Source organism: Bombina bombina, chromosome 7 (genome assembly GCF_027579735.1).
Source record: "Bombina bombina isolate aBomBom1 chromosome 7, aBomBom1.pri, whole genome shotgun sequence".
Taxonomy (NCBI): Eukaryota; Metazoa; Chordata; class Amphibia; order Anura; family Bombinatoridae; genus Bombina; species Bombina bombina.
The window spans coordinates 125,586,774-125,610,943 of NC_069505.1; the positions used below are offsets into that span (position 1 = coordinate 125,586,774).

The following is a 24,170-nucleotide window of genomic DNA, read 5'->3' on the forward strand; positions in this document are numbered from 1 at the left end:
CAAGTTGCAACACAGTAAACATGGTTTTGAGACCCAGTAATGGGTCCCAACCCGTGGTTTGAAGAACCCTGTATAAAATCATTTACAAATAGCTCATTTACTTTCATTTTATCTTTTGTCTGTAAAAACTAATACCTGTACTGAAAATATGAATATGCCTGTACTCTCTAAATAAAATCTATGTAAAACAAAAGGCAGCAGCAGCCCAGTGAGGAGTAAGAGAAATAGGTATTAAAATGTTCACTTTTAATTTCTCCCTCTAAGTATTGGCCTTGTGTATACAGAAAAAGGTAAGACAAGGAAGTGTTTTTTGTATACAGAGTGATAGAGAAGTCTGATAGTTCTGCAAGCTCAGCCCATTTAAATTAGGTTTTGATTTCAATTGGTAAAACCAGCTATTTCATGTTTAAAAATAAATATAAAGGAACACATTGTCATACATTTAATAGTTGGCAGCTGGTATAATAGGTCATTGGAAATACATTAAGGAAATAACAATGTTACAGTAAAGTGTTCCTTTACAAATTAACCATTAAAGCTGTTTTTGCTGCTTCCAATTGAGGTCTTTATTATACACTAACGGCTAGATTTGGAGTTTTGTCGGTAACGACCCGAAAAACTAACGCCGGCTTTTTTCTGGCCACACCATAAAAATAACTCTGGTATTGAGAGTCCACATAAAGGCTGCGTTAGGCTCCAAAAAAGGAGCGTAGAGCATTTTTAACGCAGCTTCAACTCTCAATACCAGAGTTGCTTACGGACGCGGCCAGCCTCAAAAACGTGCTCGTGCACGATTCCCCCATAGGAAACAATGGGGCTGTTTGAGCTGAAAAAAAACCTAACACCTGCAAAAAAGCCGCGTTCAGCTCTTAACGCAGCCCCATTGTTTGCTATGGGGAAACACTTCCTACGTCTGCACCTAACACTCTAACATGTACCCCGAGTCTAAACACCCCTAACCTTACACTTATTAACCCCTAATCTGCCGCCCCCGCTATCGCTGACACCTGCATTTTATTTTTAACCCCTAATCTGCCGCTCCGTAAACCGCCGCTACTTACATTATCCCTATGTACCCCTAATCTGCTGCCCCTTACACCGCCGACCCCTATATTATATTTATTAACCCCTAATCTGCCCCCCTCAACATCGCCTCCACCTGCCTACACTTATTAACCCCTAATCTGCCGAGCGGACCTGAGCGCTACTATAATAAAGTTATTAACCCCTAATCCGCCTCACTAACCCTATAATAAATAGTATTAACCCCTAATCTGCCCTCCCTAACATCGCAGACACCTAACTTCAATTATTAACCCCTAATCTGCCGACTGGAGCTCACCGCTACTCTAATAAATGTATTAACCCCTAAAGCTAAGTCTAACCCTAACACTAACACCCCCCTAAATTAAATATAATTTACATCTAACGAAATTAATTAACTCTTATTAAATAAATTATTCCTATTTAAAGATAAATACTTACCTGTAAAATAAATCCTAATATAGCTACAATATAAATTATAATTATATTATAGCTATTTTAGGATTAATATTTATTTTACAGGTAACTTTGTATTTATTTTAACCAGGTACAATAGCTATTAAATAGTTAAGAACTATTTAATAGCTAAAATAGTTAAAATAATTACAAAATTACCTGTAAAATAAATACTAACCTTAGTTACAATTAAACCTAACACTACACTATCAATAAATTAATTAAATACAATTCCTACAAATAAATACAATAATAAACTAGCTAAAGTACAAAAAATAAAAAAGAACTAAGTTACAAAAAATAAAAAAATATTTACAAACATAAGAAAAATATTACAACAATTTTAAACTAATTACACCTACTCTAAGCCCCCTAATAAAATAACAAAGCCCCCCAAAATAAAAAATGCCCTACCCTATTCTAAATTACTCAAGTTAAAAGCTCTTTTACCTTACCAGCCCTGAACAGGGCCCTTTGCGGGGCATGCCCCAAGAAGTTCAGCTCTTTTGCCTGTAAAAAAAAACATACAATACCCCCCCCCAACATTACAACCCACCACCCACATACCCCTAATCTAACCCAAACCCCCCTTAAATAAACCTAACACTAAGCCCCTGAAGATCATCCTACCTTGTCTTCACCTCACCAGGTATCACCGATCCGTCCTGGCTCCAAAATCTTCATCCAACCCAAGCGGGGGTTGGCGATCCATCATCCGGTGGCTGAAGAGGTCCAGAAGAGGCTCCAAAGTCTTCATCCTATCCGGGAAGAAGAGGCGATCCGGACCGGCAACCATCTTGATCCAAGCGGCATCTTCTATCTTCATCCGATGACGACCGGCTCCATCCTGAAGACCTCCACCGCGGACCCATCTTCTTCCGGCGACGTCCAACTGAAGAATGACGGTTCCTTTAAGGGAATTAAGGTAGGAATATTCTGATTGGCTGATGGAATCAGCCAATCAGAATCAAGTTCAATCCGATTGGCTGATCCAATCAGCCAATCAGATTGAGCTCGCATTCTATTGGCTGTTCCGATCATAAGGATAACGTAGGTGGCGGTCGGCAGATTAGGGGTTAAAAAAAATATTCGAGTGTCGGCAATGTGGGGGGACCTCGGTTTAGGGGTGCATAGGTAGTTTATGGGTGTTAGTGTACTTTAGAGCACAGTAGTTAAGAGCTTTATAAACCGGCGTTAGCCCAGAAAGCTCTTAACTACTGACTTTTTTCCTGCGGCTGGAGTTTTGTCGTTAGATGTCTAACGCTCACTTCAGAAACGACTCTAAATACCGGAGTTAGAAAGATCCCATTGAAAAGATAGGATACGCAATTGACGTAAGGGGATCTGCGGTATGGAAAAGTCGCAGCTGAAAAGTGAGCGTTAGACCCTATTTTGAGTGACTCCAAATACCGGCGGTAGCCTAAAACCAGCGTTAGGAGCCTCTAACCCTGGTTTTCACGGCTAACGCCAAACTCCAAATCTAGGTCTAAGTGTATTTTTATTTTGATCACTGTTCACTAATACAAATAAAGGATTTGCTTAATACTTTAAAACTGGCATAAGGCAGTAAACTGAATAGAGATGTAAATGGCGTATCAGTGTTATGCTGCGCATTTTAAGATTCATTTATCCAGAATATGTTGTTACACAAGACGTTAATACGAAAGCTTTAAACTCCTTTGAGAAATATCAGTTCTCTGGCTTTGGTAAGACAAATGCCTATGTCTGAAAAGCAGACCTCTGTGAGATGGCAAAAAAAAAAAGCTTCTTTCTTTAACAGAGAAAAGCAGAGACTCTCACATAAAAATGATGAAGTATATGCTTATTTACAAGATACTGAAGCAGATGCTTTAGCCTGCAGACTGATACATTTGCAGCAAAAAATGATATTCTCACCAGGGTAAAATTGATGGTCCTGCGTTCATAAACTGCTGTTTCCATAGCTGATTATTTAGGGAAACTGCCTGTTTTATTTAGAAAAGGGTTCATGGGGCAGTCAGTATTATAGTTAATGTTGTATTAGACTTCAAATGCTCCTATTGGTCAGAGATCATCTTTTTTGCATTAGTGACGCTTGCTAACTATGCTCATGTTTGTATTGTAAGTGCATATGTTACGGTTTTCGATTTCACTTTTGCTGGAGATTTGCATACTTCCTTATAACATTATTACATTAAAATCTTGTCAGGTGCTGTTAGGTGTAACCCTCGTTTTCATTTAATGTTAAGCAGCTTGGTAGTTTTTAGAATAAAAATAGTGTCTCAGAGTATGTTGCTGAGCAACTCAAGCAATGCAAAAGACTTCTTAAAGGGGCACATTTTCCCGTTTATGGGTGCATGTTAAATAACCAGCCATTACAAGTGGCTGGTTAATGCTACAGTGAGCTCGCGGTTTCACTTTACGCTAAGCTCCATTAACCAGAGGTCAGACCTCTGGAAAAAATAAAAAGCCCCAATTGCCCCCAAAATAAAGAGGACAGCACATTTAAATAAAATATAAATATAAGCATCTTTTTATTTTCATTTTTTTAAAAAGGGCTGCGCTAGGTTGTTTGCCGTGGCTGTCAGCATGAAAACGAAGCTCCTATTGGAGCCTATGGAATTGCTCTCTCATGAGAGCTTGACTTGCAGCAATGCGAACGCATTGTTTATATATGTTTATATATGAATTAGAGCACTTTATTTTTGCCTTAGAATGCCCCTTTAAATATGCAACAGTTTATCGTTCCCTGTAACACACTGCACAGTGATAGCTGACATCAGTCCAAGTTATCATGTACATCTGATCGTGTCAGATCAAATAAATATCCTTAGAAGTGTTTTCAAGAGTTTTTTTCTTCTAAACTACTTTAAATTTGCTTTTGAAACATTTTGCGCTAGATTACGAGTGGAGTCCAAACGTTTGCACCTGAGCGATAAGGGGTTTATCATGGGGGTTTGTGCTCATTGGGCTTACCATTCATATTACGCGTTGAAAGTAAACGTGTGAGCGCAATCGTGATTTATGCTAGAATCATTACTGCTACTTCAGAGCACTAGTTAACTGTTTAGAGAAACTAAAAAGTTGCACAAAGCACATCAAAAATACACACATAATAACACTATCTTAAATAAATTATTTAAAATAAATATTGCACAAAAAAGTTAAAGGCTCAAAGATATGAGGTGTAAGGTGTAAGAAAAAAAAGGCAGACAAAGGGCTTTAACATTAAAGTGAATTAAAATTTTGATGCTAAAGTGCCCGTTTTTAAAACTTTGATTAAAAACAGGGGCACTTTAATTCATCAAAATTTTCATTTCACTCCTGTTGTGAAAATAAACTTACCTTTTAATCTTCACAGCAGCTCCAGCTTCCTCCACCCGTTCCAAAGCCTCTTCCTGGGTCTAAAATGAGGCATCCGGCTTCCTCCAATCACAGCAGTGAATCAGACACTGAATCCTGATTGGAGGATGACCTATCAATCATTTCTGACATCAGAAATGGCTTGTGAGACCGGAGGAAGCTGGAGCTGTTGTGAAGTTTAAAAGGTATGTATTTATGTCACAACAGGAGTGAAATGTATATTTTGATGAAGTAAAGTGCCCCTGTTTTTAATCAAAGTTTTAAAAACCGGGCACTTTAGGATTAAAATTTACATTCACTTTAAGATACATATACATCTCTGATGCTGTATAGCTGTATATATATATATATTATGTTTGTACATATGTATTAACAGACATATATACACTTAAAAATACATATTTAATTTTTTTTTCAACCTGCAGCTGGACTTTTCACTGAGCACTTACTATTGTGAGGTTTAGCAATTTTGAGGTAAAATATCTTCTTTTTTCCACAGAGATGTTCAGGTGAAATTTTCTTGTCAGCTTCTTTTTACAGCTATACTGCATCAATTTCAAGTGAGTTAGCATAAAGCTATTATGTCCCTTTAAATTACATTTAAAAGTACATAAAACAGTATGAACTAACATAAGTTTCTAACTATATAAAGCAGCCAAAGATTACCTGCAAAACGGTTTCTGTTTAACAGCCATTAACCCCTTTAATTCAGGCATAGTTTTGTTTGCAGCAAGCTCCCCCCTGTCCTAGGCATTTCCATATATGAAAGGTGCTATCCAGTCCATAGCTTCAGCAGAATGCACTTGTACACGTGCACAGTAGGGGGCAGAGTCACATGACACCTGACTAAAGCAGTGCACAGTATAATGCTGAAGCTTTCACAAAGCATGTGACATTATCCCCATGGAAACGAGCAAGCCTCTTGGCAACAAACAACAGCAGTACCTGCTGGCCCTGAAAGCCTCCTCTTTCCCTGGCTGGGGCTCTGTGAAGAGGAAGAGCGGTAATACTGACTTTCGAGCACATTAAAATTCTGTTTTAAACTAAATGAATACCGAATAGTGCAGCAAATGAATATTCAAGGCCAATAAATTTCCACCGAATATTCAGTCCGAAAGATTTGGACACTCCAACCAAATTTTTTGGTGCAGCACATGTGTACTGAAAAGCAGACCCAGGAGCAGCATTGCACTACTAGGAGCTGGCTCCTGATTGGTGGCTGCACACAAATGCATCTTGTAATTGGCTTACCCAATTTGCTCAGCTAGCTCCCAGTAGTGCATTGCTGCAGTTTCAACAAAAGATACCAAGAGAATGAAGCAACTTTGATAATAAAAGTAAATTGGAAAGTTGTATAAAATGGTATGCTGTATCTGAATCATGTCCCTTTAATTATGCAGCTTTGTGCTATGCTTTCATTGTTGATTTTACCCCCTTTTCTCTGTAAAATTGTGGATCTTCCAATCCTGAAAACTGTAAGAACATGTCTGGCTTCACTAGCCTAACCTTTCCCTAATGTGCAGTTCATCTTATTTTAAACAAAGGAGATTTTGTTAACACAATAGCAGTGACAAACTCTGTCATCCCCATACTGAACTTCAGATTGGCTCCTCCAAATAAGGAAAGTGGATGGTGAAGTTGACTATTAAAAAACAAGTGCAGCAAACAAAATGTTAATGGGATATGAAACCCAAAAATGTTTAGACAAAGCAGACAATTTAAAAAAAGATTCATATTTACACCTATCATCAAATGTGCTTTGTTTCCATAATATTCTTTGTTGAAGAAATACCTAGGTACGTGTCTGGAGAACTGCATGACAGGAAATAGTGCTGCAAGCTAGTGATCTTGGAAAAAGATAACATTCTTTAAGAACTGCTGTCATATAGTGCTGCAGGCATGCACGCTCCTGAGCTTACGTCCCTGCTTTTCAATCAAAGATACCAAGAGAATAAAGACAATTTGTTAATAGATGTAGATTAGAATGTTGTTTACAATTCCACTTTCTATCTCATTCATGAAAGACAAAAACATTGGGTTTCATGTCCCATTAATTACTTAGAAGACTGCAAAAACATTGTAATTACATGTTTTTTATTATCCCATTAATGTACCTTTAAAATAAAAGATAATAGTATTGACAAAAGATTAGATACAAAATACTACAGTTGATATTATACTTGCAGTACTTCTAAAATGAAATAAAATAAAATACACTTATTTCCTTTTCTTTGGGGTGTTATTTTTTTAACTATATTGTTGCTTTAAATGTTTTTTGTTTGATTAATTGTTGTATATACTGTGTCTGCATTAAACCCAAAAAGAAATATTGCCATCTGATTAAAATATAATATGTAATATTCTAAGAGTGGGTACAATTTTCTTGTACCATTAGGATTTTGGCATCTTATGTCTGAAAACAGTAGGAGCACTGAGAAAGACAATGCATTCTGATTGGCTGGAGAAAAGTATGTCTCCATGGAGACTGGTTTTTAAACAAACTGATTTATACTCCTTGGCAAGCATTGCTGAAAATACATTTTATGGCTTCTATTTCATGTTAATATATTTCTCTCTGAATCAATATCACCTAAACACTGTGCAGTCCTTGAATGAATCTATATCCATCTTTCTGGGTATAAATTGCATTTGCTGTTTGGTCTTCCAATCAGGGATCCAAACTGAATATACAAGGTATGAAGATTTCTGTACAAGAGGTAAATAATGGCTCTTTCTAAAGCTTAAAAATAAATTCTAAAGCAAAAATTAAAAAATGCTCTAATTCATTAAAGTATGTTATTTTTGCACTAGTCACTCTTGCTGCTAGGTTCCTGAGCGTTAGGGATGGGCGAATGTGTTTATATTCAAATTTGAATGTTAGAACTAATGTTATTGTAGAAATTCGATTTACATAATAGAATGTTTGATAAGAATAAATATTCTTAAAAATTCTATTATCGAATGTTATTTACAATTCGAATGTCACATTCGAATATTACATTTATAAAACACAGTATTAGACTAGAAATCCTATTTAGAATTCGAATGTGACATTCGAATTCAAATGTAGCATTCAAATATATAATTTATTAAACACAGTTGTAGACTAGAAATACTATTTTGAATTGTAGCATTCAACTTCGAATATTACATTTAAAAAACACAGTATTAGACTAGAAATACTATTTTGAATTCAAATGTTACATTAATTAAACACAGTTGTAGACTAGAAATACTATTTCGAATTTGAATATTACATTTCGAAATTGAATGAATACATAGCTTAATATTCTATTATTCAAACGAATATTTTCTAATTTTATTGAAAAATTAGAAAATAGAATGTTAGAATGTTATATAAACATTCGGAATTCGATTTGAACAAACGAATGTATGCTCTCACTCTCCCGCCTCTTTTTTTGCTCTCTATCCCACCCCTTTTGCTCTCTCTCCCCCTCTCTTTTGCTCTCTCTCTCCCCCCTCTTATGCTCTCTCTCCCCTTTCTTTTGCTCTCTTTCCCCCCTCTCTTCCCCTCTCTTTTGCTCTCTCTCTCACCCCTCTCTTATGCTCTCTCTCTCCCCATCTCTTCTGCGCTCTCTCCCCTCTCTTTTTCTATCTCTCTCCCCTTTCTCCCCTCTCTTTTGCTGTCTCTTTCCCTCTATTTTGCTCTCTCTCCCCTCTCTTTTGCTCTCTCTCCCCTCTCTTTTGCTCTCACTCCCCTCTCTTTTGCTCTCTCTCTCCCCCCTCTCTTTTGCTCTTTCTCTCCTCCCTCTCTTTTCCTCTCTTTCTTTTGCGATCACTCTTCCCCTCTCTTTTGCGCTCTCTCTCCCCCTCTCTCTTTTGCTCTCTTTCTCCCCCTCTCTTCTGCTCTCTCTCTTCCCCCTCTCTTTTGCTCTCTCTCTCCCCCCTCTCTTTTCCTCCCTTTCTTTTGCGCTCACTCTTCCCCTCTCTTTTGCGCTCTCTCTCCCGCTCTCTTTTGCTCTCACTCCCCCTCTCTCTTTTGCTCTCTTTCTCCCCCTCTCTTCTGCTCTCTCTCTTCCCCCTCTCTTTTGCTCTCTCTCTCCCCCCTCTCTTTTCCTCCCTTTCTTTTGCGCTCTCTCTTCCCCTCTCTTTTGTGCTCTCCCCCCTCTCTTTTGCGCTCTCCCCCTCCCTTTTGCTCTCTCTCTCCCCCTCTCTTTTGCTCTCTCTCCCCCTCTCTTTTGCTGTCTCTCATTTTCTCTCTCTATCCCCCTCTTTTGCTCTCTCTATCCCCCTCTTGTGCTCTGTCTTTCTCTCCCCCCTCTCTTTTGCTGTCTCTTCCCCCCTCTCTTTTGCTGTCCCTCCCCCCTCTCTTTTGCTCTCTCTCTCCCCCCTCTCTTTTGCTCTCTCTCTCCCTCCTCTCTTTTGCTCTCTCTCTCCCTCATCTATTTTGCTCTCTCTCCCCCTCTCTTTTTCTCTCTCCCCCCCCTCTCTTTTGCTGTCTCTCTCCTCCCTCTCTTTTCCTCCCTTTCTTTTGCGCTCACTCTTCCCCTCTCTTTTGCACTCTCTCTCCCCCTCTCTCTTTTGCTCTCTCTCTCTTCCCCCTCTCTTTTGCTCTCTCTCTCTTCCCCCTCTCTTTTGCTCTCTCTCTCCCCCTCTCTTTTCCTCCCTTTCATTTGCACTCACTCTTCCCCTCTCTTTTGCGCTCTCCCCCTCTCTTTTGCTCTCACTCCCCTCTCTCTTTTGCTCTCTCTCCCCTCTCTCTTTTGCTCTCTCTCCCCCCCCTCTCTTTTGCTCTCTCTCCCCCCTCTCTTTTGCTCTCTCTCTCTCCCTCTCTTTTGCTCTCTCTCTCCCCCCTCTCTTTTGCTCTCTCTCTCCCCCCCTCTCTTTTGCTCTCTCTCTTCTCCCTCTCTTTTGCTCTCTCTCTCCCCCTCCCCCCCCCCTCTCCCCCCCTTGTCCCCCCCTCTCTTTTGCGCTCTCTCTGCCCTCTTTTGCGCTCTCCCCCCTCTCTTTTGCTCTCTCTCCCCTCTTTTGCTCTCTCTCCCCTTTCTCCCCCTCTCTTTTGCTGTCTATCTCCCCTCTTTTACTCTCTCTCCCCTTTCTTTTGCTCTCCCTCTCCCCTTTCTTTTGCTCTCTCTCCCCCCACTCTTTTGATGTCTTTCTCTCCCTCTCTTTTGCTCTCTCTCCCCCCTCTTTTGCTCTCTCTCTCCCCCCTCTCTCTTTTGCTCTCTCTCTCCCCTTTCTTTTGCTCTCTCTCTTCCCCCTCTCTCTTCCCCCTCTCTTTTGCTCTCTCTCTTCCCCCTCTCTTTTGCTCTCTCTCTTCCCCCTCTCTTTTGCTCTATCTCTCTCCCCTCTCTTATGCTCTCTCTCTCTCTCCCCCCTCTCTTCCCCCTCTCTCTCCCCCTCTCTTTTGTGCTCTCTCTCCCCTCTTTTGCTCTCTCTCTCCCCTTTCTTTTGCTCTCTCTCCCCCTCTCTTTTGCTCTGTCTATCCCGCCTCTTTGTCTTTTGCTTTCCTTCTATCCCCCTTCTTTTGAGCTCTCTCACGCCCACCTGGCCCCGCCCATGTCCCGTCCGGCCCCGTCTGTGTCACTCCCGGCCCCGCCCACGTCACGCCCCATCACACCGGTCAGTTAGTTTGTGTAAGGCCAGGTGTGTTTGTCCTCGCGCAGTCTCTACTGCGTATGACAGCTTTGGACAAACACAGTTGACCTTTTATATTAATGGATACTTTTTTTTTACCTGTTTTAAGCTTGTATCTAAGCATCTAAAGACTGCCCCCTTATTTCAGTTCTTTCGACAGACATGCATTTTAGCTAATGGGTGCTGACTGCTAGGTAAATCCACAGGAGTGAGCACAATGTTATCTATATGGCACACATGATCTAGCACTGTCTAGCTGTTATAAACTGTCCAAATGCACTGAGATAAGACCCGGCCTTCAAGGGCTTAGAAATTAGCATATGAGCCTCAGCCTACCTAGTTTTAGCTTTCAGTAAAGAACAACAAGAGAACAAAGCAAATTTGATGATAAAATTAAATTGGAAAGTTTATCTGAATCACAACTGTCCCATTATCTTGATGCAAACAAGCTTGGGCTCCAAGGCAGCCTCTACTGCTTTATGTATGGAACTCTGTGACTCAAGATCACCGGATTTAACAAAAAATTGGTCTAGCTTTGACAAGCTGAGCTCATGTCAGTTGGACGCCAGTTATTTGTGTATAGCTGACATGCTATATGTCCAACTGCAAGCTGAATATTGTTTTATTTAGTTTGTTTCAAAATCATCTTAGCCCAACTTGGGATATGCATTTAGAGAATAGCTAGTTGGGATATTTTTATGCTATTCCATCTAAATTAGCCTAAATTGCACACTTGCACGACTGGGAATAGAAATCTGGATATTTTCACATCACTCTTTTTGGCTTATTTCCTCTCATGCTTGTGCATTCATCTAATAAAAATATATTTATGCATAAAAAAGGTTAAACTGGTCTTGAAAACGGAACCGCATATTTGTGCTAAATTCATCCCTAGGGACAGATTGCTCACTGGCCAAAGTCAAAAAGTATAAAAACAAGTGCACTTTTTTCAGCACACAAATTTTTTTAAATTTTTTTAAAAAAACAAACAAGAACCTATAGTACATTTTAAATTGGCCACTTTTAGGGGCAAAAACAATTTCCTTAATTTCCCTTTCATGAAATTATCATGCATGAAAATAAAAAAGGGAAAATATAATGATGTGGCTATATAAATTTCTAGTAATACGTTGCCTTAAAGGGATATTTTAGTCAAAATTAAACTTTCATGATTCTGATAGAGCAGGCAATTTTAAGCAACGTTCTAATTGACTCCCAAAATGGGCTGGCTCCTAAGCTTACTTTCCAGCTCTTTTAAATAAAGATACCAAGAGATCGAAGAAAAATTGATAACAGGAGTAAATTAGAAACTTGCTTAAAATTGTATGCTCTATCTGAATCATGAAAGTTTATTTTTGACTAGACTGTCCCTTTAAAGCAGGCAGTATATACAATTTTCTCTCATGTAATGTGCTCCCAATGATCCAATTTACATTCTAGGGTGTATTAAATAGTTCACAAATAACTCCTTTTCCTTTATTTTGTCATTTTAAATAGCGGTGTTTACCTGTTAAAACCACATTCTATACCAGACATCCTCAAACTTGGCCCTCCAGAGGTTTTGGAACTACATTTCCCATGATGCTCAGCAAGCATATCAGCTGGCTGAGCATCATGGGAAATGTAGTTCCAAAACCTCTGGAGGGCCAAGTTTGAGGATGCCTGTTCTATACTAATAAAGATATGTAAACAAGAGGAAACAGCTAATCAACCTCCCAGTGGGGTTGGAGAGAGAGGTGCTAAAATGTTAATGTTAACTTTAATTTGCCTCCCTAAAGGCCAAATGATCTAAAACTCAGAGCCCAAGGTGAGATGATTTCAAGCATCTCATTATATTGCAAATTCCATTTAAAGAATTATAGAAACACAAATCTTACCTTAAGAGATGTCTATCTCACTATACAGGGCTCTGAATGTGAAGGAGATACTCCTATATTACAATATAAGGTCTAAAAAAATACCAAAGTTTTTGTGTAATTCTCTCCATGCCAGCAACATTTTGATAATTTGGCCTTATGTATTGTCCTTCGTGCATATAGAAAGAGCCTTTGAGTATATAAAGAGATAGAAGATAAGGAGGTCGTCTCTACCTGTAAGCTCAATCTACTTGAATAGTTAGTAGTTTCAATGAGCAAAAACAGCAATTTTATATATAAGAATAAATCTAATGGAGCAATATCCCACATATGATATATTCTGCAGCTGGTAGAACAAGTCACTGGGGAAAAACAATTTTACAGAATTATCTCTTTATATATGGAGGAGTACCGCTTTTGGTACAACTTTACACAACCAACATTTTAGAAATAAAAAAAGATTCCATGGTCAGTTTTTACTCTCAAGCTATGGAATCAGTTCATTATTCTTTCATAAGGAACGCATTCACACAAATACTTTGTTGGACTTTATGTATATACACCTAAACCTACTATACTAATTAATGAGTTCAGGTGTGTCAACCACACACATTGCTAACAGATGCATACAATCCAGCCTTGCAATCTCCATAGACAAACATTGTCAGTACAATGGGTTATAATTAACAGCTCAATTACTTTAAATGGGGCACTGTCATAGAATGCCACAAGTCAGTTTGTAACATTTCTGCCCTACTAAATGTGTCCTGATCAACTGTAAGTGCTATATTTGTGAAGTGGAAGTTTAGTTCCAGTGAAGGGCCATCTTAATACCATAGGATACAAACTAATTCTAGACAATTGGGTGTTTCCAACTTTGTGGCACCAATTGAGGAAGGCTCTTTCCCTGTTCTGGCATGACTGTGCCCCTGTGCATAAAGCGAAGTCCATGAGGACAAGTTTGACAAGTAGGTGTAGGGGAACTCGAGTGGCCTGCATAGAGCTCTGACCTTAAAGGGACAGTATACTGTAAAATAGTTTTTCCCTTAATGTGTTTACAATTGCTTTTTTTACCAACTGCAGAGTAAAAAATGTATGAAAATTAGCTTTTTAAGGCTTATTTGTGTATATTAAAGCTCTGATTTTGTGTTTTGAAGCCACAACCTAATAAAATGGGTTGAGCTTGTAGGTATAATCCGATCTCATTACTGTATCACACTGTGCAAATATACCTGCTTCTTTATCTTATATCTGTCCTTAAAACAATCGCCAGTACTTTGAGAGAACAATGGAAAATCAACATTGTATTATTACCTTATCTCTGCTATATCCCACTGGAGTGTAATTTCTTCTGCTGGCTGTGTTTACAAAGCTTATCTATAGCTGGTACGCGCGGCCACAAACTTTCAGAATAGGTGGGGATACCACATGCTAAATCAACAATTTCAAATGCCAATATAAGGGTAAAGGAGCTACTTGTAAACAATTTAATACACTCCAGCAGGTAAAGTGGATCATTGGGAACAAATTAAAGGGGAGACATTTTTTGAGTAAACTGTCCCTTTAACCTCACTGAACACCTTTGGCATGAATTGAAATGCTAATTACAAGCCAGACCTTCTCAACCAGCTCTTTTGGCTGAATGGGCACAAATTCCAACAGACACACTCTAAAATCTTGTGGAGAGCCTTCCCAGAGATGTGGAAGATGCTAAAGACTCAAAGAGGGGGCCAACTCCCTATTAATGCCTATGGTTTGGGAATATGACCAACAAGCTGATATAGATGTGATGGTCAAGTGTTCACATATTTTTGATCATACAGTGTATTTCTAGTATTTTCTGTAATATTGTCCTGTGCTAAGTAATATTAGCTTCATGGAAATACAGAGCACACCTGGATATCTGTCTGATTCTCCCCACCTATAACACATGGCAAAAAGGTTATTAATTATTGATAAAATGATTATTAAATATTGGTAAGTTCTTCATAAACGTCCCCTCTTTATCATTTAACATCAAGCTACTTGGCTGCTGAGCAACTCTAACAAGACGTTGTAATAGATCAGTTTTGCACTTACAACCTTCACCTGTGATGGACTAAAAAATCAGGCACATATACACACACACACATACATATATATATATATACACACACACATATATATATTTATTCAAATGGTTTAAAAACAATACATTTGTTTCACATTTTTAAATACCTATGGTAAAGGGCCTTTTAACACTTTACATCTAGGGGAGCGAGATGTAAAATTGAACACATTAACAGCTGTATAAGTCAAAATCCATTAATGAACAAATGATCATTTTTTAGCTACTGTAGATTTTGAAAACCAGCTTTCTGCAACTGTAGTTTGGCAAACACAAAAACTAAAATTACATCAGTTTTGCGAACTGCTAGATTTTTTCAACAGCCAGATCAATAACTATTGTCCAGCTAAAGAAAATACATTAAAAAAAAACTAACTTTTTTGAATTATTAACCCCTCCTTGCATGGGTTACCTTTCCACCAAAAAAGTACATGCAGAACTCCCAAAAACCCCATGTGCTGTTTTCTCATATAGAACCCCTATCCCCACCAGCCAATAGCTTCACTCCACCTCTAAACTGCACAGACCTCCTTGACTCCTAGATGTCAAACATTACATGTCTAGCCTTCTGGTGAAGGAGTAAAAATGGAAACAATTTTACAGTAAAACTGCTCCTTTAAAGGGACAGTTACTTTTTAGCTTTTTGTTTAAGATAGATAATCCCTTTATTACCCATTCCCCAGTTTTGCATAACCAGTTTTACCTCTGCGATTACCTTGTATCTAAGTCTCTGCAGACTGGCCCCTTATCTCAGTGCTTTTGACAGACTTGCATTTTAGCCAATCAATTCTAACTCATAAATAACTCCACAGGAGTGAGCACGGTGTCATCTGTATGGCACACATGAGCTAGCGCTCTCTAGCTGTGAAAAACTGTCAAAGGTTTGGCTGCCTGTCAAAATGCACTGATATAAGAGGCGGCCTTCAAGGGCTTAGAAATTAGTATATGAGCCTACCTAGGTTTAGCAATCAACAAAGAATATTAAAGAACAAAGCAAATTTGATGATAAAAGTAAATTGGAAAGTTGTTTAAAATTGCATTTCCTATCTGAAAGTAGAATTGCGTAATCAACAAGCTCCGGATGGAGCTTGAGGGCCCGTGTTTCTGGCGAGCCTGCAGGCTCGCCAGAAGCACCAGTTATGAAGCAGCGGTCTAAAGACCGCTGCTCCATAACCTGTCCGCCTGCTCTGAGAATACGATCGGGTTGATTGACACCCCCTGCTAGCGGCCAATCTGCAAGGGGCGGCATTGCACCAGCAGTTCACAAAAGCTGCTGGTGCAATGCTGAATGCAGAGAGCGTATTGCTCTCCGCATTCAGCGTGGTTGGTCTGTCGGACTTGATCCGCACTGTCAGATCAGGTCCAAAAGACCCTTGTTAAATAGGCCCCACACTGTGAACTCTTGCACATGCTCAGTAGAAGTAGGAGACTGTGCACAATTTTGTAATAGAAGTAAATTGGAAAGCCTCTTAAAACTGCATGTTCTAACTGAATCATGACATTTTCATTTTAACTTTAACTTTAGAGTCCCTTTAATAAACCAATGTAAAGTGACTTGGGCTAACCAAGCCTGTTGTATGGGGTGACTTTATTACTGACTTGCATTTACAGCATAGCCAGCTTGCTGATGTCTTCCTCTTATCTCAGTGCATTTTGAAAGTTTTTCACTCCTTTACTGTGCTAGTTCATATATGCCCTATTGATAAACATTGTGCTCACTCTTGTGGAGTTATTTATGATTTAGCCCTGATTGGATAAAATACAAGTTTTTCAAAAGAGCTCAAATAAGGGGCAGTCAGCAGAAGCTTAGATACAAGGTAATCACAGAGGTACTAAGTATATTAATATAACTGTGTTGGTTATGTAAAACTGGGGAATGGGTAATAAAGGGATTATCTGTCTTTTTAAACAATAACAATTCTGGAGTCCTTTTGACAACAATGCCAGTTTGAAGTTCTATATCCCTTAATGAGTAATTTGTCTCTAAAACTAGTAAAACTCAAAACTATTTTTTTTTTCTGTATGTTATATTTAATAACTGATTAAGTAATTCTGGCTTGTAGTGTAGTGACAGAGTTGCAATAAAAATGTTTTATAAATGTTCTTTTTGCTTGTTTACAGCTAAGTCACTGGTTTTCAAACCTGTCCTCAACTCTCCCTAACAGGCCAGATTTTATATGTGAGTGGTATTTAAAGGGATAGTAAACACCAAAATTGTTATTGTTTAAAAAGATAGATTCCCCAGTTTTTCATAACCAACACTGTTATATAAATATATGTTTTACCTCTGTAATTACCTTGTATCTAATCTTCTGCTGACTGCCTCCTTATTTTTTGACAGACTTGCATTTCAGGCAATTAGTGCTGACTCTAAAATAACTCCATGTGCGTGAGCACAGTGTTATCTATATGATACACATGAACTACCGCCCTCTTGCATTTAGATGAGAGGCAGCGTCCAAGGGCTTAGAAATTAACATATGTTTCTACCTAGGTTTAGCTTTCAACTAAGAATAACAAGAGATCAAAGCAAATTTGATGCTAAAAGTAAATTAGAAAGTTGTTTAAAATTGCATGCCCTATCTGAATCATGAAAGTTTAATTTGAACTTTACTATCCCTTTAACCCCTTGAGTGCTAATGACGGCTCAGAGCCGTCATTAGCACTCAACTACTTTTTTCCAATCTGGGGGCCCCCACCAGCTCCTACCCCGGCGATCGGGCCTGCATAGTGACAGGCCTCGCCGGGGCTTCCCGTTACGTGCGGTGACGTCACGTGCAATGACGTGATGACGTCACCGCGCAACTTTATTTAAAATTTTCCATACAAAGTATAGGGAAAGGGGGCATGCTGCTTAGAAACCTGTATCTCAGGGATATAAGCAGCTACAGACCCCCAAGACCTACCATTGGAAAGGTAATCGCATAACCTTTCCAATGGTATAAGTCTTGGGGATCTGGGGGGGGGGAAATAAAAAAGTTTAAAAAAAAGTTTTTTTGAAATAGTAAAAAACAGAAAAATATAGAATTCAGCTTAGCACTCAAAGGGTTAAATCTTTAATACAAAGTGATGATATTGTGATATGCTATGTGGCGCCCCCTATGTTCCTTTGTTTGTCTGCAGTTGAGACGATTGGAGTTTGATTCCCATCGTGATGAGGAGCAGCCTGGAGTGTATCCATATTTGAATAAAGCCTTAAAGGAATTGAATGTATTGGACTACATTGTGCTCTGCGCTAGTGGAGGAGTTATGGTGCATGGACACTATATCTATGAATCCTCAATTGGAAAATGTATCACGTAATATTTATTTTCTATCTGCACAATTTTATCTTTATTATTATTCACTATAAGTGCTGTGAATTTAAAAAAAAACATTAATATTTATTTCTATTATAAATTTTTTTTAGTTCTCTTGGTATCTTTTGTTAAAAATCAGGGACATATGCTTAGGAGCGGCCCATTTCTGGAGCTCTATATGGCAGCAGTTTTGCAAAAATGCTGTCCATTTGCAAGAGCACTAGATAGCAGCACTGTCATGTAGTGCGCCAAATGCCTACCTAGGTATCTAAACAAAGAATATCATGAGAACAAAGCACATTTTATTATAGAAGTAAATTGGAAACTTTTTTTTAAATGGCATGCGCTCTGAATCACAAAAGAAAACTTTGGGGTTTCATATCCCTTTAATAACCGTGTTTACTAATCAACTGATTATTTCACCTGTGCGCCAGTGCAGATATAGTGAAACTCTAGGCTGTTAGGAAAGGTTTGAAAAGCAGTGAACTAAGCGCCAGATTACAAGTGGAGTGCTAAATATTGCTTTCAAGAAAGCGGTTTTAGCGATCTACTTTGTAATACCAGCGCAGGCGAATGTGCGCTGGTATTTGAAGTTAACAGCACTGCGAACTCGCATTCGCATTGCTGGGAAGACTCCATAGACTCCTTCAGTGAAGGGGTAAGTAGCGCAGTGATGGCAGCAGTTACTAAATATATAAGCATATAAATATATATTTACAGGGAACAATCAGTTCCTATAGACCACAATGTAAAGACACTTTCACCACCCCACACCCACCAACTTTAGCCCCAGTGCAGTTATTTTATTAACAAATAAAGATGCTGCTATCTTTATTATTTTATAAAATACACTACACTGTATTTTGGGGCACATTTGGTTATTTTTATAAGCGCTAATTGCTACCGCAAGCTTGCGGTAGCAATAACTAGCCACTTGTAATGGCTGATTAATTATCGCACGTCCGCAAAAGGGCGCAATTTTGCACTCCACTTGTAATCCAGCCCTAAGTCTTTAAACCCAGCAAAGGTGTTAAGCACACAGTTAAAATCAGCTTCGAATTGGCAATGCACTAGTGTGCTGGAGCTAAACACAGCTACTGAACCATTCAGCAATGGTGGTCACAAAGCTAGATCATGCAACTGCTGCTGCTGCTGATTAGACTACTAACTCTATTCACTCGAGACCAGCAATTCTCTGCAGCTCCCAAACAGTACTTTAACCATGTTATTAACACATTTGTAGGGGGTGGTTAAACGTATATCATTGCACGGTCGCTAGTTCTGACATTTTACACTGTAATGTCCCTTTAAACATGTTTCTCCCCTTTTGTGAGAGTTAAATACATAAGTAAAGGCTAATAATAGTGAAATGAGAAAATAATATAATTAGAACATTTTATTGTTGCAGCTTTAAGTCTCTTTTATAACCGAAAATGTTGTGAATCAATTCCAGTTCCAGATTCTGTAGTGATTATTAGTCATAGCACTAATATATATATATATATATATATATATATATATATATATATATATACACACACACAGTATATACATACATACATACATACATACACTGCTGCAAATGTTTTACAAGGACAACTTACATATTTACATAGATACAATATGAATAAGTATTAATAGTTAGTTTACACTTTAAACAAAATGTGACGGCTCAGAATCCTTTTTCAAAATAAGCAATATACAGGGTAAATAGCCCATACTACATTTTCTAATTTCATTTTCATTGAAATGTGCTTACCTGATAAATTTACATATATTGTATTTAAACACATTAAAGGGATACTAAAGCCATTTTTTTTTCTATCATGATTCAGATAGAGGATGCAATTTTAAGCAACTTTCTAATTTACTCCTATAATCAATTTTTCTTCGTTCTCATGCTATCTTTTTAGGAATGTATTCCCATTTTTATTTCAGCACTTGAGTAGCACGTGCTGATTGGGTGCTAAATGTAGCAAACTAATCAGCAAGCACTACCCAGGTGCTGTGCCAAAAATGGGCCGGCTCCTAACTTTACATTCCTGCTTTTTCAATTAAAGATAGCAAGAGAGTGAAGGAAAATTGATAATAGGAGTAAATTAGAAAGTTACTTAAAATTGTATGCTCTATCTGAATCATGAAAGAACAAATTTGGGTTTCGTATCTATTTAAATAACACATACTACATTCCCATCAATCATGTTCATTAAGAAAAATGCTTATATCATTTAATAATTTAATATATCTTGTTATCTCCTAGCCATTGAAATACTTTCCTGTGAGATTTCAGCAGCATCTAAGGTGTTCATACTAACGATATTAGCTGGTACTGCTGAATAAAAAGGTTTTAGGGCCATGATTCAGAACACACTTAAAGGGGCAATCCTATAAAATAAATAGTCATGTGATCAGGGGGCTGTCAAAAGAGGCTTAGATGCAAGATAATCACAGAGGTTAAAAGTTTATTAATATAATAACCATGTTGGCTGTGCAAAACTGGGGAATGGGTAATAAATGGATTATCTATCTTTTTAAACTTCATTTTTGAGTTGACTGTCCCTTTACCTGACAAGATCACTTTTGTAAAACAGAGAATATTTAATATTTGAATTAAGGTGAATAAAAAGGTTTTAATAATCACATCTTATTTTCTCATGGTTTAATTAATGCAGCTTACAAAATATCACATTATATCCTGAATCTATATATAACGCAACATAGCATTACTAGAAAAATGCATAGTTAAAGGGACACTGTAACCAAAAATTTTCTTTCGTGATTCAGATTGAGCATGAAATTTTAAGCAACTTTCTAATTTACTCCTATTTTCAATTTTTCTTCGTTCTCTTGCTATCATTATTTGAAAAAGAAGGCATCTAAGCTTTTTTTTTTGTTTCAGTACTCTGGACAGCACTTTTTTATTGGTGGATGAATTTATCCACCAATCAGCAAGGACAACCCAGGTTGTTCACCAAAAATGGGCCGGCATCTAAACTTACATTCTTGCATTTCAAATAAAGATACCAAGAGAATGAAGAAAATTTGATAATAGGAGTAAATTAGAAAGTTGCTTAAAATGTCATGCTCAATCTGAATCACGAAAGAAAAATTTTGGTTACAGTGTCCCTTTAAATAAGACAGTGTACTCTGCTAAGTGTCCAATATGCATTGTTTCATATAACACAATCCCACTAATCGAGGTAACATATGAAATAATTGATATAGACAGCATCCTGATTTGTGTACCATAATTGCCCATACTGTATATCCACAAATAAAATAATGTGACTGACATTATAATCAACTCAACCTTAATCCAAATCATTAAAGAAGATCCAAATGCTCAGAATGTTATATTTATTAATCAAAATACCTGGATAAACACTGGTTCTCAACTATATCCATCAAGAGACAATACCATATTCCTTTACAAATATTCACAATATTGGAATTTTTTGAAGTAATGCCATTTTCTCAGTCATTTCTACACTGTGCCATATGCATATGCAAATTGGATATATTTTTAACCCTTTTACAGCCAGCAGGGATGTTACTAGCCTGTATATTGTACTTCTTTAGCACATTAACTAATCAAAAAATAATGGATATTCCAGAGCTCAGAGTCACTTTCCTTTTTGCACTGATTTCTTTAAAAATAATAATAATATTTTCTATGGTACTGCAACACCATCATTTAGGGCATTACATTTGGGGATCATTGTGTCCCCAGAGTACTGGACACCAATATGATCTCATTAGTTATTCTATACAATAATTAGATATTTAATTAGTCTATATGGCCTCCTGATAGGTCAGCAGCTCATTACACAGCAACACATTGTTTTCCTCTCTGGCAACCAACCGGTTAAGTTATAAAGGACCCCAGTATGTCAACTGCTTTGCATTGCTTTGTACTGAATCGAATAACGATCAAGACTTTGTTCAATCATCCATTATATTAAAATAGGAAATTAACTCATGCAGTGCTGTAGTGGGTGCATAATAAGACAATAGTAGTGTAATTAGATACTAATAAAAATGTGTATATATGAATGTATCAGAACACAGTACATTTTATGAGCTGCAGATATCTCAGCACTGTATCTTCTCTGCCACATACACACACAACACATCTGTACTGCAACACTTACATGGATATGCCTTACTAGATGTAATATATATTCCTTGAATACACCATAACCTATCAGTTTACATAAAGGGCCCCTGGCTCTCCGCAAGTGATTTGAGTGAGTTAGTGCCAGGTGCAGGTCAGTGCTGCATTATTTGGCTGGTGGGTTACAGCACTCTGGCAGCTAACAGGTTAACCCAGCTCTATATATGCATTTAGGAATAACCCCACACACAACACCTTACCTTCCTCGGCTTGTATCACTGATGATAATGCCAAAAGCAGCATGGCTGCACATATGGCCCATTTTGCTGTTAGAGGGCTCCTAGGTCCATGCCATGCTCCGGGTATGACCCCAATCCACCCATCATCAGAATGCCACTTAGCTGGAGCCATTAGTGGGTTTTATACAAGATCCCAATGCATGAGACAGAAGCACCCACTGGGCCACAGCCCCCTGTCATTGGAGGTGGCACCTATAGCTGCTAATGGATAGGTGAAGTCCTTTGGCACTTGAGAGGTCCTTGGCTGCTTTGGTGCTAGGTGCTCATACTGCTTCTAGGTGAGTGACCCAGGCAGGTTTGCTGTGGTCAGTTGGAGGTGTGGTCATTCAGCTTTTCTGTTGCTCTGGGGATGTAACTGTTATTGCAGCTTGGAAACGTCTTTTCATTGAGAAAGAGATCACGTAGCAACCAGCTAAAAAAACGCATACATTGCTACAATGATCTGGGACTGGGTTAGGGGGCCCTCTACTGGATAGTTTGAGATGGGACACCTGCTTGAGACAAAAAGAAAGTTGGAATAATGAGACCTCTGCTGGATGTTCTGATGCTGTGAATTCTACAGATTCCCTGTGTGTAAATCAATGTAACCACTGCTTGTTACACTTCTGCGCACAAACGTGTGTGTGTTTAAACTGTTTGTTTATTTTTTAATGCAAAGTCTGTGTTTTAACTATCCAGGGACATATTTTATAAAATGCACGTTTTTTTATCTCTCATTATGGTTATTAAAGGGACAGTCAACACAAAAAAATTGTTATTGTTTAAAAAAGATAGATAATGCCTTTACTACCCATTCCCCAGCTTTGCACAACCAACATGGTTATATTAATATACTTTTTTAAATTTCTGTCAGCTTTTCACAACAGGGGAGTGCTAGTTCATGTGAGCCATATAAATAACATTGAGCTCACTCCAGTGGATTCTAACAACACAGTACTAATTGGCTTAGATGCAAGTCAATAGATAAAAAATAAATAAAAAGTCATGTGATCAGGGGGCTGTCAGAAGATGCTTAGAAACAAGGTAATCACAAAGATAAGTGTATTAAAGGGACAGTCAAGTAAAAAAAAAACTTTCATGATTTAAATAGGGCATCCAATTTTAAACAACTTCCCAATTTACTTTTATCACCAATTTTGCTTTGTTCTCTTGGTATTCTTAGTTGAAAGCTAAACCTAGGAGGTTCATATGCTAATTTCTTAGACCTTGAAGACTGCCTCTAATCTGAATACATTTTGACCACTAGAGGGCATTAGTTCACATGTTTCATATAGATAACATTGAGCTCATGCATGTAAAGTGACCTAGGAGTAAGCACTGATTGGCTAAACTGCATGTCTGTCAAAAGAACTGAATAAGGGTGTAGTCAGCAAAAGGCTTAGATATAAGATAATTACAGAGGTAAAATGTGTATTATTATAACTGTGTTGGATATGCAAAACTGGGGAATGGGTAATAAAGGGATTATCTTTCTTTTTAAACAACAACAATTCTGGTGTTGACTGTCCCTTTAATACAACCATGTTTTCTGTGCAAAATTAGGGAATGGGTAATAAAGGGGTTAACTATCGTTTTAAACAATAAAATATTTTGTGTTGACTGTCCCTTTAAGGACAGATCTAAATAAGCTCCTGTACTGATTAAAGGGACACTGTACCCAAATTTTTTCTTTTGTGATTCAGATAGAGCATGCAATTTTAAGCAACTTTCTAATTTACATCTATTATCAATTTTTCTTTGTTCTCTTGATATCTTTATTTGAAAAAGAAGGCATCTAAGCTGAGGAGCCAGCAAATTTGTGGTTCAGAACCATGGACAGCACTTGTTTATTGGTGCTGCCCAATCAGCAAGGACAACCCAGGTTGTTCACCAAAAATGGGCCGGAATCTAAACTTAAATTCTTGCTTTTCAAATAAACATACCAAGAGAATGAAGAAAATTTGATAATAGGAGTACATTAGAAAGTTGCTTCAAATTGCATGCTCTATCTGAATCACAAAAGAAAAAATTTGGGTACAGTGACCCTTTAAGCAATCACTATGTAGTTGTAGTGGA

At 37.9% G+C, this 24,170-nt stretch overlaps 1 protein-coding gene across 1 annotated transcript in view; it reads right to left on the reverse strand.

Moving 5' to 3' along the window:
* Positions 1–22,227, reverse strand: part of KIAA1549L (KIAA1549 like) — a 316,552-nt gene extending 294,325 nt beyond the window's left edge. The window contains exon 1 of the mRNA XM_053689305.1: positions 22,077–22,227. Within this exon, the coding sequence (XP_053545280.1) occupies positions 22,077–22,227 (151 nt within the window). The remainder of the gene's footprint in view (positions 1–22,076) is intronic.
* Between the last annotated feature and the right edge of the window lie 1,943 nt (positions 22,228–24,170).